General features: G+C 44.2%; 1 protein-coding gene across 1 annotated transcript in view; it reads left to right on the top strand.

Annotated features, from left to right (window-relative positions):
- Positions 1-19,334, top strand: part of Fras1 (Fraser extracellular matrix complex subunit 1) — a 408,507-nt gene that overhangs the window by 196,313 nt on the left and 192,860 nt on the right. The window contains 2 exon segments of the mRNA NM_001415086.2: positions 10,317-10,460; positions 17,546-17,686. Coding sequence (NP_001402015.1) covers positions 10,317-10,460; positions 17,546-17,686 — 285 coding nt within the window.

Genomic DNA, 19,334 nt, shown 5'->3' with positions numbered 1-19,334 from the left:
TGGATCCCGGAGTCCATTCAAAGCACCGTGATTACTGCTCATGATTAAATTCAAATAAGATAGACTTTGAAGAGGAAAGAGTAGGGTTTTATCCATTTTTTAAGATGTATGTATCGATGTTTCTCTTGTTTACTTAGAATTTCAGATATGCAAAAAGGTCTGAGACAAAGCCACCGGGCAGTGCTGCCTTTGGTTTGCAGGTCTGGAGTTGGAAAAAGTGAAGCGCACAAGCTCTAAGCTTAGGGTCTGGAGCCAAAGACCTGGGTTCTCATATTGGCTCTGCCATGTTATAGATAATTCAACACCATGCTTCAGTGCACTGTGGTCAACATGGAGATAGAAATGCTTGCCATATCTCTGTTGTCCAAATGAGGAGGCTGAATTCACATGCCATGGTTAGGAAATGGAGTCACGTGCCTTGTAAGTCCTTCCTGATATTTGGAGAGGCTGTGGTTTCTGCTTCCTATTGGCTAGAATGTGATCATAAATGAGTCCAGTCATTGTCTACAATGAGCTGGCGATAACAGTGTGTTGGTGATTGCTTATAGAGATACCCAAAACAAAAACACCGACAAACAACTGAAGCAGCAAGCATCTGAACCATTCTGTTTGAATGTTCTATGGTCTCAGACACCGAAACCCAAGGAATCAAGCAACTGGCCATTTTATAGGATTGTAACTGAAGGGATTATTTTAACCTCCATTTACCACTTACTGCTATATGGCTGTGGGCAAGTCATTTAACCTTTTAGAGGCTCATTCTTCTCAACTCTATAATGAGGATAATATTATGTACTTCAGACAATTATGCTGAGGACTAGAAGAGAATTTCAAAAAGTAGAAATCTATTCTGCCTGGCACATAGTATGTGGGTGATAAAAGGCAGACATTATTGAAATCACTCTTTTATTGTTCAACCTGGGGAGATGAATACCAAATGACTCACATGAGGAAACAGGCATTTTTTGACATTAATGTCTGGTTAAAAATAAAATACACTCATATCTGATGGATAAATAAATACAATGCAGAGAAGTCACTCCATTTCTTGTAACTTAAAATTCCTCTTCTCGTTTACTTAGAATGTTTGGATTAAATGATGAGATGCAGAAATTATTTGAATTTCAGTCGAAATTAGTGTATCTCTACAGAAACCATTTAGGAAGAGGAGCTCCAAATTTGACATATATATGAGGTTGTCCTGGCTGAGACTTTTAAAGCTGGCTTGAGCAGAGGGACTTCTAACGGTGATTACTTGTTGGAAGTACATTAGGTAGTCCATTGGCGGAGTGGGGCCGACTTCTTGGAGCATGGTGCAGAGCTGTAAGGACTTAATGGGCTATGGGTTAAACTTGGCAATTATGACTAATGCTAGTCTCATGGTGTCCTGAGTGGACTTCTCCACAAAGAGGGTATGAACTCTCAGTAAGACAGAACTTTCTTCAGCAGTCCTGACTAGTGCCCGGCACTATCAAGCTAGCCTCCCCCACAGCTCGTGTAACATAGAGCAGAATCAGAGTGCCCATGCCAGTTTTGTTACTGAGGCACATGCTGAGACTGGAGGTCAGAGCAGTGCTGCCACCCCATAACCTCCCCTCTTGTACAGCTTTGCGAATCTTCTGCATCAGGCTTACCATTCTGCAGCGGGTCACGCAACGGACGGCTTGCATAGTTGCTGTCTACCAATAGGGCTTTCTGCTCCATGCACCATTCTCGACCCTCCCACCCTTCTGCCCATGCAAAAAATGCCTATCTAGCTTCTTCTAAGTATCAGACATTTTACCAGACACAAGGAAAACAATTAACCAGAAAAGCAACTTCCCTTCACTTAAGGACTTTTCTTCTCAATGGAAGAAGAGTGTCCCCTGAGCAGATTAGCAAGGTCACTTTTGATAGTTGTCTTTATAATTATCCTCCTGTGAATGTCTACCCATCAGGGCCTTGAAGCCAAAACGTATTTGGCAGCGAAGGATTTGTTCCTGAAGTAAGGTTGTACCTCATGCTTGTGCATTTCATGTAGTATTGCACAATGAGGCAGGTTACTTTTTGATAAAAGAAAAATGTGATGTGCCGGAGTGGGGACGGGGGGACAGGAATGTTCAGACATGCCTCAACAGCGGCCTACAGGTGACTTGCTTTCCCTTAGCTTCTGAAATTTATGCCTATTTTTTTTTCTCCTGTCTGTCTCTTTATGTCTCTTGCTTCTAAGGTCACTGAGTGCTTACTGTCTCAGAGACTTGGGTAGAAAGAAGGGAGTGTTTTAAGTCATATCAAAGGTAAGGGAAGACAGCAGCATTGTGCTTATAGAATGAGTTTCTGGAGTAAGCTAAGAAAAGGGATGAGGGTAACAGCGACATTTAACCCCTCTTTCTTTGGATACGCCTGTGAGGAGAGACACAAAAGGGCGAAGGAACCTGGTGATGCTTTGCCTGGACCACTGCTGTGGCCAGAGCTGATGTGGCATCTCTCTGCACTTCTTAGAGTGACATTTCACAGACCAGAGGAAGCCCTCCACAGAGGAGAGGGAGTTTGTCTTGCAGACAGACTCCATTCTTTCTTATACACACGAACCCACATGTTATTTCAGTTACAAACGAGTGACATTCTCTGTCCTCATGTCCAGCTCATGCCATCCTCAGTTATTTTAACTCAACTACACACCATTAGTCTCTCTGCCCTTTATCACAACTGAGATCTGAGCATCTGTGCTGATGCCCCCAGGACATCTCTGAACAGGTCTCATCAAAGGCTTGGCTTTGCTCTGTGGTCCCTCCTTTGGTTTTCTATTTCTGTAGACAAGTAGTCAGTGCTGAAGAAGTCAGTATGCGCTTCATGAACAAGGACTAGGGCTGAGAGTTGGAAATGAATGCTCAGAAGAGGTCTTGAGCTGGGGGTTATTCTTGGTCACGATGGATGCACAGTTAGGGAACTCAGCCTAAATGTCACTGTGTTTGTCAACCACTTCTGTTGAAGACCAGGGAATTCAGGTATAGGAGCTAAAGACAGATTGAAGGCTGGTGAGATGGCTTAGTCAGTAAAGGTGCTTGTCACATAAGCCTGACAATCTAAGGTCTAGCCCTAAAACTCGTGGAAAGAGGGAGGGAAAGAACGCACTACACAAAATTGTCCATAAACACACTGTCGCATGTGTTCCCCTCAAATGCTATTACTACTCGTACTAATTATAGACCAGCATGTTCATGGTGAATAAGTGAACTTACTGATTTATGAACCACTGTAAAGCCAATCTGCTTGTAAAAGAAAGAATCCTCCCTCATGCTTGCCTGCGTGAAACCTCTATCAACAAGGAAATCCTCTCTTGGGTCTGACTCTGTCTACAGAGACACTGCTAAAAATTCAAATGTGTTACCCAGCACCAGTAAATTTTTCAGCCATATCCCAAGCGTGGTTAAAAGATTAGCTAGTTACTTACTGTGTGCCTTGGGGAAGCAGATTATAGCCTCTCCCCTTTAGTAATTTCCCTTAAGTATGAATAACTATGTCTATTCCCCAAAATTAATTTGATAAAGGCAATAAAATGTAAGGTAAGATTAAAAAGTCAACAGAAGCTCACACTCCCTTAAGCCACTACTTTTAGTGTCTTGGCGTCTGCCTTCCTAAGGTTTGAGCTCATGTCTGTCCATATGTGTCTACACATGTACTCATTCATTTTTCCAAAGTAAAATCACTTGATACATGCAGTAGCCTTGATACATTGCCTGTCTTCCTCATCTTGTTTCTTATCCCTTCCAACTCATGGTTTTAAACCTCTGTTGTATGATTTTCTTTGTTTAGCTCTTCAGTCATTTACTAAGCCAACCTTCTACTGTTTAATAATTGTTCTCAGTTAACCATCATCATAAATAACGATGATAGAAACAGCTTCAGTAGAAATTGTGGCAAAGCATTTTAATTAAATTCATAAACAGGTGACTGCCGGGCCTGTGTATGTACGAACACGATTCAAGCTTTTGATGCACATAGATGTGACTCTCTTCCAAATAGCAGTGTTAATGCTCACTCTTCCAGAAACGCATGGGAGTGTCTCCTTCTCATGCCTTTGCTCACACAGGGTACCCCAGTGCAGCTTCAGCCTGCCCGTGTGACTCATGCAAATGGAACTTTTTTAAAAAACTATTTCTGGATGATAGGAACCGGTCTGAAAGAGTCAGGCTTACAGTGCGTGCCTCACTTTTGTAACTGAACTGGGTCAGGCTCTTTTCTTGTTTCTCTATCCACCACTTAGTTCATCCCCTTTGTTGTTCTACCTTATTTCTAACCCTCTCCCTCCCATCTTCTTACTTAAATAGCAATGGTATTTTTTTTTCTGTGTCCTTGCATGCATATTCATGTGTTCAGTTGCATGTGCACTTGTAGAAACATGCAAGTGGAGACCAATAGAGAACCCTAATAATCATCTTCAGGAACACCGTCCAAGTCCTTTGAGACAGGTTTCTCATTAGCCTGTAGCTCATCAAATAGATTGTCTGACCAGAGAACCCCAGGGTTCCTGCTATCTCTACCTTTAGCTCTGGGATTCCAAGTGTACCCCACCATGGCTACCATTTTTTGCATGTATTCTGGGGATCAATACAGACCGTCATGATTGTAAGGCAAGCCCTTCACTAACTGAGCCATTCTCCCAGCTCCAGAGTAAATAGTGTAATATAATCTGGTATATGTTCTGGGATGTATATGCTTTCATTGTTCTAGGTACATGTCACAATTCAGAAAAATTTTGGGTGGGTGTTTCCTTCCTTCTCTTATTTCCTCAGTAAGCAACATGTCTAAGACACATATGTTTTGCATATGTAAGTCCGATCCACTCTGCCGAGATACTGCTTGTCTGTTTTGTTTGCATGCCCTGAACAATTTGTGAGGTCATAGGACTTTTGTCCTGTTGGCTTTTTTATGAATCCTGTCAAATACCTGTGCATGTTCAGAATGGCTGGCAGTGAGACGTTCTCATTTGGGGTCTGTGGTCTTTAGTTGGAAAGAGAGGCAGGTGGGAGGTAGAAGCCCAGTCAGGGAAGGAACTTAAGATTGGTGTATAAGGGTCGAATAGGTGTGATATTGAGCTTCTAGGCAGCGAGCCTTAGCCTCTTGGGGACCTGAGGGCTGAGGGAGTGTTAGGATAGAAAGGACCTTTTGGACACCTGAGACTCACCATGCAATTTCGGGTGATTTCCCAAGGAGTTCTTGTTGCTTGAGGGAGATACAAGGAAAGCGTGAAACGTGAGGCAGCTGAGAAAGGGTCGGTTAGTACAGAGCTGACATACACCTCTAGGCTCCATTTTTTCTTCTCTTCCCAGTGAACCTGCCTTTCCATGACTCTCTCCCATCTTCTGTCTCTCAGTGGAAACTGTTTGCTTTTGACCAGAGCAGAGACAGTAGCTGCCAGGTCTCCCTGAAGCCAGTGATCACATGTATATAGTTGGCCTCTCCAAACCTGTCATGTCATTGTATCTCTGAGAATTAAGTACAGCACACCTTATTCTCACCACATGGAAGAGAAAAACTAAGGAACCATGAGCTTCACTTTAAGACAGGAACATATTTCATCCAACAAGAGCTTCTTATAGGGATAGGAAATGGATGCTTACAGAAGATGAGCAAGGCCCTGACTTCCATCTCTAGCTCTGCAGGGACGAAGTGTGGTAGTGCTTTATTTCTGTAAGTCAAGAACTTGGGAGCCTGAAGATGAGGATTGGAAGCTCAAGGTCAGCTGAAGAGGGTGTTTACATCCACTTTGAACTAGAGCTCCTGTCTCAAAAGAAGAAACAGAATGAAAGTATGAAAAAGAGGGTATCTTGTTAAAAGAATACAGCCATTGTGACATGGGGAAGTGGCTGGGTAGGTAAAGATGTTTAATGTTTAAACATGAGGATTGAAGTTTAAATCCCTAGCCAAGCATTGCTTTTCATGAGTTTATAACCCCAGAACTGTGAGGGTAGGGAGAAAAACAGGGGAATTGCTGTAGCATCCTGGCCATCAGCCTAGCTCCAGTTTCACTGAGAGACCTTGTATAAGAGAGTGATAGAACAAGATACACAATGTCCTCCTCTGTTCTCCAGGAGCACGCACACATGTGTACATGTGTATATATACAACAGAGACTTGCTTGCACGTGTGAGTGTGCACACATACCACAGATATACACAGACACACACACACAGAGATAGAGAGACAGAGACAGAGAGAGAGACAGAGAGAGAGAGAGAGAGAGAGAGAGAGAGAGAGAGAGAGAGAGAGCGCGAGAGTGAGGAAACCACTGGCTCCAGACTATAATCCTCATCAAGTTCTTCCTAGTCCTTGTGAAGTGGAGTGAAATGTAGCCTTGCCATAAACTGGATAAAAGACAGAACAGGAGAGCTTGCTTGCTGGGGCTGGTGCCGTGGTTTCCAGTCAGAGTGTTATGGCGGCGTAAAATCTGAACCTGACTTCACTGATGATCCGAGCTGGTATACTGGTTCTGACATCTTAAGAGGTGGAAAAGGCCAGCCATGGGTGATTTTCTTCCCTGGAGGGACACTGCGGTTCCCAAGCCTGAGCCTATGAGCATCTGACCCCCCGCCTACCATCTGGAAAGGTCTTCGAGAAACAAGAAGTTGCCTGCAGGAAGGGCTTTTAACTCTGAAGGAGCACTGCAGTTTATTTTTTGAGAAGCATAGGTTGAAAAAGTTTCCAAAAATCTTCTGCTTCTATATTAGCAGGAACAAAAAAGGGATTTTTTTTAAATCTTCAGAATAAGGTTTCCATATAAAGCTGGCATGAGGAAGGGCATTCATTGTTTTCGTTTTGGAAATGAATTGTTTGCCGAACCGATGCATGCCCTGCTATGACCCTGAAAAGTCAGGGGCCTTCTAGATAAATGAGCTCCTGTGTGTGAGATAAGAAGACAGTTTTGCCTCATTCACCCTTTCCGAAATTTATCACTGTAATATTCACATATACAATTCAAACCCTCAGTGATCCGAAATGTATCACCAAGCACCATCAGGCTAAAGAGTCTGTGAGCCAGTGACCTTTTACTCTTCATGATAGCCCGAAGGGAGTAAGGGCCACATGTGAACTAAGCCTGCAAGAAGAGACAGCTGGGAGCCGTACACTTTCGGTGCTGGAAACTAGGCATCAGTTGTAAAGCACAGCAGGCATGTGTCACACCAAAGAATGACAGACCAGTATGGCACTGTGCCTGGCCACCAAAGATTCAGGTCCTATGATATGGAGAAGTGAGGGGCGCCAGTTGGGACCACGGTTGCCTTTGATAATAGGTATCAGTGTATCGTGAATAGTCATTATCAAACCCACATCTGGGTTTTTAGCGTTTTAAAAGTAAATTTTATACCCTCAGTGGTATGGCATTTAAAAACTGTTACCTTAGTCATTTCAATTCAGGAGGTGGCTGGATGCATGGTTTCCCTGTAATGAGTAAAAACCTGTATGTTTTCATTTAGCACATATTTGGTAAGTGCTAGACACTAGTGTGAGCATGGGGCAGGCTTAAAATAACTAAAGCTCAGTCCCCACTTGGGAAGCGATTGCTTCCTGAAGGAGGACAATATTGGAGTAGTTAGGACAAACTACTGCATGGAACTCTGACAGTAAAATTCATCATCCCACTGCTCTGCTGTCTTGGGTTTCTGTGGCAGTGATAAAACACCATGACCAAAAGCAACTTGACGAACAGTTTATTTTGCTTACGTATCCAGTCTGAGCCCCCGTTGGGGGAAGTCGGGGCAGGAACTCAAGGAAGGAACTTGAAGGTAGAAACTGAAGCAGAGGAAATGGAGAGGAGTGCTCTTTACTGGTTTGCATTCCCTGGCTTGCTCAGCTTGCTGTCTTATAGACCTGAGGACCACCCTTCCAGAGGTGACACTATCCACAGCTGGCTGGACTCTTCCATATCAGTTATTAATCAGTTGAAAAGAAAACCCCACCACTCAGTACACTTGCTACAACCCTTCTATAACATGAGGTCCAAGGCCCTCCCTTGGACCACGTGACTGCCGTGCTCTGGCCTGTGAGGTCTTCGTAGCCTTACTTTCTAGATAACCTTTCCCTTGGCACTGCCCAGTGGGATTTTTGTAACACTCCAGTGAATTCAACGGATGAAATATATCATCTATTTTTTGTACTAGACCTCAAGTGATTGGCTTCCCTGGGCCTAGGTAGGAAGGCCCCAGGGGCCTCCACTTTCCCTGGCTTCTGGAACATGGCAGCAGCTTATTTTGTAGGTTGGTAGAGCTACTTGACATGCCATCTTGGAGATGAGTCTTTGTCAGATGTGTTAGGTGGTATCTTTGTATCAATTCAGAATGAAGGGAAGAAGTCAGGAAAAATGAGAGACGTTTCAGGTGATGGCTACAGTCAATAACCAAGGGTAGCCGAGTGGCGTCTCTTGTGAATAGGGCAGAATTGTTTCTGAAATGGTCCTTGCTTCCATTCACAATTATGATATAGTATCAGAGTCTCACTGCAGGCATGGTGAGAATTCGTGTGTGACCTTTATAAAATATAAATGAAAGAGTTAAGCATGAATGGAGTCACTCAGGAGATGTCTGGAAAACACCAACAGTGTGCTCAGACACAAGTCAACAAGGTAGAAAGGGACTCTGACTTCATGAAGCTTACAATGCCAAGACAGAATTAGATAACAACAATGAGAATCTTGCCCGTTCTCTCCCTTCCTATCCCCGAGCCTAAGCCACTGCAGTCTTTCACCTGGGCCACAGGATACACTGCAGCATTGTGACAGCCTTGTTTACCTATATGACCTTACCCTCTCTCTTCATGACAACCATAAGACTTTTGAAAATTTAAATTACATCTTGTGTCATGCTTCCATGATCCTTTCCATGTATTGCTACACAATACATTAGGGCAAAAAAAAAAAATCCCACTGTGTGCAATGATGTCCAAGGTCACCAGTTGTCCTACTGTGCACTACAGAGAACCAGAAGCTGCAAACACATGGGCAGACCCAGTTTCTCACACTCTATGTTCCACCTCCTAAAACATTGCTTGTGATTTTCTCTGGTTGCTCCCCCTACCCCCAGCCGGATGTTCACCCTCCTTCAGCTCTACTAAAGTGGGCCCCACCCCAACTCCACCACTGTCCCTCTCTTGCAGTCTCCCTGGCAGTTAAACAATTTGTAATTATCTTTAAATCCGACAGAGGGAAAAAATGTCTGAAATTAAGACTTTCTTGTGCAATTTAGAACTGGGAGAGGGAGATTAGATTCTGAAGTTTTCAACAGAGGTATCTTCTGTTCCTAAACAAACACTTAATTAAATCGCTAAGGTATGATTACCCAATCACTTGTAGGCAGCAAATGCATTCATTTTCTCCGCCACTTTTGTTGATCAGAATCAATGCCTCTGGAAAATAGATTGTACTCCATTGTGAAGGAAATGCTATTAAAAATGAGGACATTGTGTTAACCAAATCACAGTAGGGGTATCAAAAAAGGCAGCTAACCGAGTCACACAGTGTTCCACCATGAAGGGTAAGCCCCTCTTTGCAGAAGAGCTAAGGTAAAGAAGATGCACAAATGATTATAAAAGCGTAAATGCTGGAAGAGAAAGAAGAAAATGAAGTCTTAAAAGAATACCTCTCATCTGGGAACAGCCTCCGTGTAGACCCAGAAAGCATGAAAGAGGTGTAGACCTTGGGAGTCCTGGGGATACATTGTAGACCAGTGATGTGGGGGAGAAGAGACAAGACTTGTGAGGGAAGATGGAGGGGACTTGAGCAATATGTTAGAGGGTGATAGGGAGAAGGGAGGAGGAAAAGGAGAAAGATCAAATTGTGCAAGGTCTCTGAATGGTTCAATTGAGGGTAGCCAATGACATTACCTCTCAACTCATTCTTAAGAAGCTAGTTGGAGGCAGGAGAAGCTTCCAGTGCTCCACACACTGTAGTGTAATTATGGCAGACAGAGCAAGGAATGAAAGCCATGGCATTTCATTAGACAGCACCATCTTTGCCCAGAAAATTATGATTTCCTTCCTGGTGACTCCCATTACTCTAAAGCCACCAATTTCCAGTTCCAGATCCCTTAGCAATAACCTATTAAAGTTGTACTTCTGACCCACAGACTCACTCTCTCTCTCTCTCTCTCTCTCTCTCTCTCTCTCTCTCTCTCTCTCTCTCTCTCTCCATGGTGTTTATTTATTTTAGGGTCAAATCTATGCATAGCATTTCAATAGCCCAGGAACCAGCTTATATCTTCCTGTAGATTCTTAACCTTTGAATGTGAAAGACAGTCTCTTCTGTGACAGGCTGAGTCACTGACTTTGGTGTTTGTCTACAGTCTGTCATGAGTCCTGTGCAGGTTGCTGGGGTCCCACAGAGAAGCACTGTGTGGCCTGCAGAGACCCACTGCTGGTGCTGAGAGATGGCAGCTGTGAGAACACCTGTGGCAATGGCTTCTACAACAGGCAGGGGACCTGCGTTGGTAAGTGCCATGCTGGGCTGGGATGCACCGTTTACCTTTTAACACCCTCTGCATTCAAATCCTAGCACTGAAAACTAATGGATCTTTTGCTCAGTGAGTATGTGCAGGACGGCCGGCATTCACTTTACCTTAGTCATTTATGTGTTTTATTTTAAACAAGTGGATCTCCTGTAACTGCACCAATAGCTTGTTAGACTTGGGCTATTCATTCTATCCTGACCCAGCCCCCTGCTTACGTCTCACAGCTCTGTGGAGAAGGGAATTGAGTCCAGTTGGGACATCTCCCTAAATCCCAAACATCATTCCTACCAGAACACTTCTCTAGTATAACTGGAGCAGAGACCCATGCTAGCCCAAGCAGACCTTTGTTTTGCTGTCCACTTTTCATAGTCTCGCTGTCACGATAGCCAGTCCAATGTATCCTCATTGTGCCAGGCAGAGAGTTCAACCACCAAGAGGTGTGGAAGTGAGGCAAAAGCACAGATCACCTCACCCCATCTGCCCTTCACTCTCTCACTTGTAAAATGGAGATAGACATAAGTCTCATGCTAAACAGATTATGACCCCCCCAAAATGTCATTGTTTAATCCCAAAACCTTTGAGTGTGCCTTGGAGTGAGTAATTAGGCATTTGCAAGGACGAAGAGGTGAAGCATCTGGAGATGGGTGCAGTGTCCTGGAGGATCAGGTGTATCTGTGTGCTATTGAGGCAGCATGAGGCAGCGAAGTAGAATCAGAAAAGGCATGCAAGGATGAATGGACGCATAGGTCAGGGAGATACAGGGAGGATCCCCTAGCATGAGCATTCCTGAGTTTCCCCAAAGAAATGCAATCCTGTTTCTTAGATTTTAGACTTTGATTTTTAGATGCTGTAAGATAACAGATGTGTGTTGTTTCAAACTGGAGTTCATGGTGATTGGTTATAACCAACACTGACTCCCACCCAGATGAGAAGGTTCAGAATAAGTGCTGTGTCAGCCGTCAGGCTGCATTCTAGCAATGACTTTGCTAGATTGATAGCATCATCCTCCAGTTTGGATGAAGAAGCAAAGAGAGTAAGAAGCAAACATTGCCTAGGGTCTCAAAGCTAACGGCCAGAATTAGAGTCGAGTGTAGCTCTTCAGGCAATAAGCATCTGGGAACCCACTCTATAGGTCATTGTAATACGGTGTTGTTTCATCCACCTCTGCCAACTTCCGGTCCTCCTCCTCTTGAGCCTGCTTTATGGCCTCTTCCTTCTTTCTGTCTTCAGATGAGCTGGTCAACTCTGGGGACATTGCTGCTCCTCAGGAGCAGTGTCCCTACTGAGAGTCAAAGTTTTGAGTTGAGTTGAATGCTCGTCTGACTATAATGGGGTCCCACAGAACACTAAGAATAGACAAATAGACAACTCCTGAATCTTCCTGAGTTGTTCTTCAGTCCACTGAACCAGGGCAACACATGAGATGCCTTAGGGGTCTGGTGACTGCACCTCTATAGGGAAGAGAGGTGGCCCTGGCAGCTCTTCCCTTAAGGCTTTGAGTGATTCCTAACTCCCCTGCAGTGAAAGCTTTCATCTAGTGTGGACCCATGAGAAGAGAGAGAGGCCAGGCTGCCACTGGCCACTGCCAGTTAATCTCTCTGTCACCATCACTTTCCTGTTCAATTAAGCGCCATGCATTCTCTAAAGGTTGACAGATGTCAAATTCATGTTAATTCTAGGCCCTAAAGGCATGCACGTCTTAAGTCCCCAAGGAGGCTGCTCACTGACAGTGTTCTGTTACTGAGACTGGCTGGTGTCTGACCATCTTCTGCTGGTGACATGTATTTAAAAGGGGGAGAAAATGAAAGCCTTGGTGAACCAGTAATGGGCATCAACTTTGGCTCAGGGATTCAGTGTAGGAAGCCTGTGTTCCTTGTAGACTGGGCAGGTTAAAAATAAGACTCAGGTGTGGTGACTAATGCTGTGTGAGACTGACTAGGACTGTCACAATTTCAAAAGCTATCCTGATCTACAGAATGGGCTGTCTGCCGGTGACATTTTGGGATTCTGTCTCCAAAAAGGAAAATTTTAAATTAAGTCTTAAAAACAAAACAAAACACCCAAAGAGACAGAGAAACAGATGGGGAGGCTATCAGAAGCCTGTGGACTTGACCTGTGATATCACCTGGGGTTATACCCGCCCTCCTTGATAGTCTGTGGAGTTGAAAGAGTGATGGGTTTCACTGAGCACTTGGGGGGAAAGGGGGTTGTTACAATGCATGCATTTTGACAAACAATAGCTTCTAGGCACAAAGATGGACCATGGCTGACTGATCAGTAATTCCTGCCCATACCACATGCTTTACAGGAGATGAGGGATGCTGTTGGCACTGACTTTGGAGCCCTTGAGTAAAGAAAACAGTTTGAAAACAGTTTGTAGTCTCACAACAGTGTTAGAGCCTTGAATCTTAGATCACCTGACTTTAGGAACGGCCCCATTTTCCTAAAGAATCTAGAACCAAGCCACTGATTGGTCTCTGAATGTTGAAATCTCTGATCAAGGTGACTTATTTCCAATTCAGATTGGTGATATTCAAGTTATAGACTGGCCAGTATTGGTTTAATAATTGATGACTAACTGGCCTGTGTCTGCAGATATCATGAATCGGGTATTATGCAGCATCTAGTTTAACCTGTCATGAATGGCAGCATGTTCCCCCGAAAGGAACTTACTATTGCTATGCTTGTCTGTGGTCCTTGTCCTGGACTTTACAGATAGTAAATATATAGAGTGGGACACGTCAACGGGAAACCCATCACTCTTTCAACTCCATAGGCTATCATGGAGGGCAAGTATAACCTCAGGTAATATCACAGGTCAAGTCCACAGGCTTCTGATAGCCTCCCCGTCTGTTTCTCTGTCTCTTTGTTTCTGTCTGTCTGTGTCTGTCTCCCTCTCCTTTCTTGCCACCTCTTTTCTCTTTCCTCACCCAGATGACTCCTTGAATTTCTAAACTTTAATTTAGTGTTGTACTTTGTTTATGAGTGTTTTGCCTGCCTGGATGGATGGCATCACCTTTGTCCCTGAGGCCAGAAAAGGGCACTGGATCCCTGGGAACTGGAGTTCTGGATGGGAACCAGACCCAGCTCCTCTGTAACAGTAGCAAGCGCTCTTAACCACGGACAAATCTGTCCATCCCCCTGGAGTTTATCAAGTTGTTTTTGTTCTTAGGAGGTTTTCTAAACTGGCCGTTTTGTTTTGTGTGCAGACGTATTTACCTGTGTTAAGCAATGGTGTGATGGGGGCTTTTGCTTCCTGACCTCCTCACTCAGCACTATCTGTGTAGCGTTTCCTGGCCCTTCCCATCCCATGGCTTCAGGGCTTGGAGGCTTGAGCACCTCCATCATGCCCCAGTCTAGTCTCCCAGTGCCTGATCCCCTCCACTCTCTCCATCTTCCCTACCCCCAACCCCTGTTGTCACCAGAGCAGACCAGTTAACAGCCACAATCCTGTCCTTTTATGAGCTTATCTGGAATGTTCCCTGGGACTCCTGCCAGGAGCAGCATTGCTGGTTTATCGATCCTACCTAGGCTTTATTTGATAAACCAGTGTCAGGCTGCCCTCCCGAATAGCTGCATAGTCTACATTCCCAAGGAAGGAGGCTCTCTCTCCTCCATACCCAGCACTGGGTACCACCGAGCTCCTGAGTTTTCCTGGTTACAAAGCCTTAAGGGATATCTCACTGTTTTTGCTTGTCTCCTAATACTACTGAGTGCAAGCATCTTTACTGTGTGAGAGCATTGGCTTTCCCCTGTACACGTCTGCTTCTTATATTTATTACCTACTTCCTGTTGGTTTTGCTGCCTTCTATGGAATTCCTTATATATTATAAATGTTAATTTTTTCCATTGTTTTGTTTTACCTTATTTTTTTCTTCTTCTGGGGATTGAAGGTAGGGCCTTGAGCACGCAAGCCCAGCATTACCCCTCTGCTGCTTCTTAGCCGACCCCTTTTAAATATGCACCCATTTCCCATTCTCTTATCTTTTAACTTTGAGTATGATGTCCTTTATTATGCGTTTTTCTTTTTTCGCCTGGCTTAATTTGCTCTCTGACAACTTTACATACACGGGTGAAGTACGCTGTAACAGAAACATTTGATTCATTTATGTTTTTATTCTCTGCTTAAAAGCTTTGCTGTTGAATTTTTAAGAAGGCATGCCACGAACACGCACAAATCAATTGCTGGGAACGCTCTGCATTTTCTTCCATTAACTTAGCAATGCTGATTTAAGTTGCTGACCCAGCTAGGTCTCATTCATGTATGTGACTTGTGATGTCATACGGTTTGCTTTTTTTTTTTTCAGTTATGCTATCCTGGCCTCCCAACACAGCTAGAGTAACTAACCCTATCATTTCTTTTGATCTCTTCTGTCTATTAAACATCTGTTTGCACATACATGCCTATCAGCTGGTCTACGCCCTACATCTCTGTCCCAGGGTCAACATCACACTCTTTTGCCTACTGATTGCTGTTCCCTTGTAATTTGTCCTACATTCTGATAGGGGAGCTCCTCTCCCCCTTTCTTGCCTCTTCCAAGTTAACTTAGGCACTAGAGTACGTGTGTTGAATTATGCAGAAAATCCAAATACAATTTTTGTTGCAATTATACTGAAGTTATGGACTAATTTGTAATGAAAAGACATCTTGCAAATGCTATTCCTTAAGGATTCCTTTAGATCTGTGTTAAAATGTGTGATTATTATTATTATTATTATTATTATTATTATTATTCAATTCTTAATTTGACCAAATTTCTGCAGGTCTTTATGTGTAGGAAATTTTATTTAGCCTCTAGAAAGTATTTATCTGTTGCGATAATTACCTTAGAATTAGGGGCGTCACGAGTTTTATGGGGATGAGGAACGAAGTGTGCTTTTCAGCTTCTGTTCTGGTTTTGGGTGAGTTGGGAGTGATTTTCTTATTTTTCTGATACTGTGGTTATTATTGCTTTGGCCCGTTCTTGATTTACCTTGTTCATCTGGATCTAGGCACATCGACAGTCTATATGGGCGGATGCCCTAGTGCCTTCTGTTTTAAATTCTTGAAATGTGTTTAGGGTGCGCGTGTTGTAAGGGAGCTGACTGCCGGAATTTCGATAGTTCTTCATTCCTAGATTCTCCTTGGGCTGAAGAAGGGCTGTGTCTGTAGAGAGGGGGCAGTGAGTCCATGCTGGGCAGCTGCTCAAAACAGCCTCTCCTCTTCCTGTTCCCCCGGCTCCAGAGACCCTTTCTGGGCCAGTCTGTGCACCTATGCTTTGGAGTGCACACCCCGATTTGCATCTGTGTATTCTTCCACCCACCATTTAAATTTCCCTTTAAAGAACTTCTCTGGGTTGCTTGCAGCCTCCAGCCCTTTTCATTATTGCTCTCTCCGTCCCTTCCGCTCACAGCCACAGGCCTTTAAAGGAGCATTTATCATCATAGGCTGTCCCTGGAGCCCACTGGAATGTGTGGCACAGGCCACCCAGAGCCCAATTTCCAGTGTAGTGGAACCTTTTAAGAGCTTATTTGTCCTCTATGTTAATGACAGTCCCTTGCGGCCTCTGCCTCCCTGCATGTCTCAGCCACCATGTTCCCCTCTATGTTTTCTGCCATTGGACCTTTTCTTTCTGGTCACCTCTTTTCTATTCCATTCTGTCTCTTTTTCCGTTTCCTTGTTCCCTTGTCCTGTCTTATCCTGCATGTTGTTCTTAAATAAATTAACTCATGTCTAGTTTTAAAAGCTAGCTTTATGCATTGATCGATGAGTTGTTCCCTTGAGTACTAGACCCACAAATCAGGCTGGATCGTCTACATCCCACAGTGGGCTCCTAATTCCTTCCACATACTACGTCCTTGCATTCTTTGATGGCTAAACGGTATCCCTTGTCCCAAAAGCAGACTCTTGAGATTCATCTGAGATATTTTATCTCTCGCATCCCTCCAGTCTGTCGACTCTTAAAGAACCTTGATGCAACCCCTAACTATCTTTCCTCAAGGGGTTGGGTCTTCCAAGTAGACTCTGATTCTTCCCTTTCACCCTTTCAAGATGTTTTTCAAACTGAAACCAGAGGGGTCTTCCGGTTCTCTAAGTGTGTCTGTGTTCCTACTGTGCTTAAAACTGCAGGGCCTCTCAGAACCTGCCACAGGGTAAGGCTAAGGGGGCCCAGTTGTAGTTGGGTTTCAGGCAACTCTCAAGTAGCCAGGCCTTCTAAAGGGTGAGAACTTAAATATTAGTGTAGTGGCTATAGGCTCCCACTATCTAGACCCGCTCACTGCTCTTACGTGGTAAAACTGCTGCTTCTGGACACCACGTCATTCCGTGACCTGAGCCCTTTCAGTTTAAAGGGAGTTTCCCTCAGCCCTAGCTGATCTGACTAAATTTCTATGACAAAATTAATTGATGAATAATGTATTCCTAGGTTCTTTCCATACCTATCCTCCTCCTGGTCTCATACTCTTTGTAAATGGTATGTTCGTTATTTTTATTTATTTATTCTCCTTATATTAATAAGCCACCTGGGACAATAGGCCATACAAGTCTGTACCGGTGTTTTGAGGCTGGATGAATGAGTAAATTCGTGTTTACATCTTGGAAGGCTGTAAAGAATTCAGTTTCAGTATGTTTTTTACCAAGCGTGGTCCGAGTGTAATTCTGAATTCCTGAAGTGTTGCTTTAAGTAGGGAAATGTGAGTGTTTACTCCTGCAGGATCGATTTGCTAGTCATTAAAAGCCCAAACTTAACTGGAAGTTGGTATTTATTTTTATTCGCCGAGTCTGGAGGCTCTGCCTTTGGAGCCATTTCAGTCTTGAATCCCATGTTGGATTAGATGCACTGGTGAGTGTGCCTCGAGTATTTACTGCACTCTGTTCAGTGACTAGGTCTTCCATTATCCTTCCACCATGGAAAGAAGAGCACGGAGTCCCTTACACTTCAGAATCAAGGACACAGAACTCTTGTAAGCAGCCAGTGAAGGAGACCAGGAAATACTGGTGCCGACTCGAGACATCAGGAAGAGAGAGATCACTCCTGTCTTGCTCACTGTCACCTTCCTCTGATGGCTTTTTTCTTCCCCATTAGCTTGTGACCAATCCTGTAAGAGCTGTGGCCCCAGTAGTCCCAGATGTCTTACCTGTGCTGAGAAGACAGTGTTATATGATGGGACGTGCATTTCTGAATGCCCTCGTGGCTACTATGCTGATGCCACTGGAAGATGCAAAGGTAGGAGATGAGACATCATCACCATCACTACCACCACCATCATCAGAAGTATTTAGTGCGTGTTTGGCAGCATCTGGAGCTACCCCCTCTGTGATTGGGGTGCTCAGGGAACAGGCTACTTTAAAGGGACAGCTTTTTCATAAAAGAAACTATGCATTTGGTATGGGAGAAGGATGTGTGGAAATGGGACATATAGACAGATTCCATAGGATGGGTAAGTCCACAGAAGCCTTAGGCCTATTAGTACCCCAAAAGTCATTTGCTCTGATTGAAATATCAAGAAGATCTTTAAGATGCAGCCCTCATGTGTTTGTAAACCAGAGTTAACCTACCTATGTCTGTGATGACAAAATCATTCCTTCCCTGGCATTTATAAACTCACACCAGCAATGACAGAGCATGTCAAAAATTAAGGAAAACCACATTTTCAGCAACTAATGCTTAAGCCTGTTTCCAATAAATGCAATTTTTCATTAATTTATTTGTTCACTTTGCATCCCAATATCACCTCTTTCCTCTCAGTCCCTAAGGCACACAACTCTTCTCCTGTTTCTACTCTTCCTTTCCTCTGAGAAGGGAGAGCCCCTCCCCCCCATATCACCCTACCATGGCACATCCTCTCCCACTGAGACCAGACAAGGTGGCCCAGTTAGGGGAATGAGATACATAGACAGGCAACAGATTCAGGGACAGCCCCTCAGCTCTAGTTGTAGGGGAACCAGCTAGACCAATTTGCACATCTGCTACATATGTGTGGGGTTTTAGATCCAGGCTATGCTTACTCTTTGATTGGTGGTTCAGTCTCTGGGAATTCCCAGAGTTTAGTTGACTCTCTTGGCCTTCCTGTGGAGTCTCTGTCCTCTTTGAGTCCCTCAATCCTTTCCCAACTCTTTCACAAGACTCCACGAGCTCCATTTAACATTGGCTGTGGGTCTCTGCCTATGTTTCCATCTGCTGCTGGATGGAGCCTCTCAGAGGACAGTTATGCTAGGATCCTGTCTGCAAGCATAACAGAGTGTCATTTATAGTGTCAGGTGCTTGCCCATGGAAGGTCTGAATTTGGGGAAACCATTGGTTGGCCATTCCCTCCTTCTCTGCTCTGTCTTTGTCCTTACACATCTTGTAGGCAGGACATATTTTGGGTTGAAGGTTTTGTAGGTGGGTTGCTGTCCTTATCCCTCCCCTGGAAGTCCTGCCTGGCTATAGGAAATGGCCCCCTCGGACTCCATATCCCTCAATAAATGTATTTCTATGTGGGATTTGTATAGCGATTCTTTTGGATTGATAAAGTCCAACTCATAAATCATTGTGAGTTGAGACTCTATCAACCTCAACTTCTGTCTTTGGCTTAGGCATGCACGGATGTGTCTGTCCCACATAATGTGGTTGCCCCTGCTCTCTGACACTTACGCAGGTTCTTACTTCTGCCTCAGGATCTTTTAGGAAGGACATTGGAGCTCATCCACTTGCTTTTTCTTATCAGACTCCTTTCATTTGCCTTCATCTTTATGCACCCAAATTCACCCCTTTCCCTCAGTCCCCAAGGTTCTTTTCCCATCCCCCACTCCCCTGCCTGGCTCCTGATCACTGTCCTCCACAACATTCTGCCTGTGCCTCATTGCTTTCCTGAGAGGTACTAAAGGCACAG

Source organism: Rattus norvegicus, chromosome 14 (assembly GCF_021556685.1).
Source record: "Rattus norvegicus strain SHRSP/BbbUtx chromosome 14, alternate assembly SHRSP_T2T, whole genome shotgun sequence".
NCBI lineage: Eukaryota > Metazoa > Chordata > Mammalia > Rodentia > Muridae > Rattus > Rattus norvegicus.
This window is presented reverse-complemented; position numbering and strand designations above follow the sequence as displayed.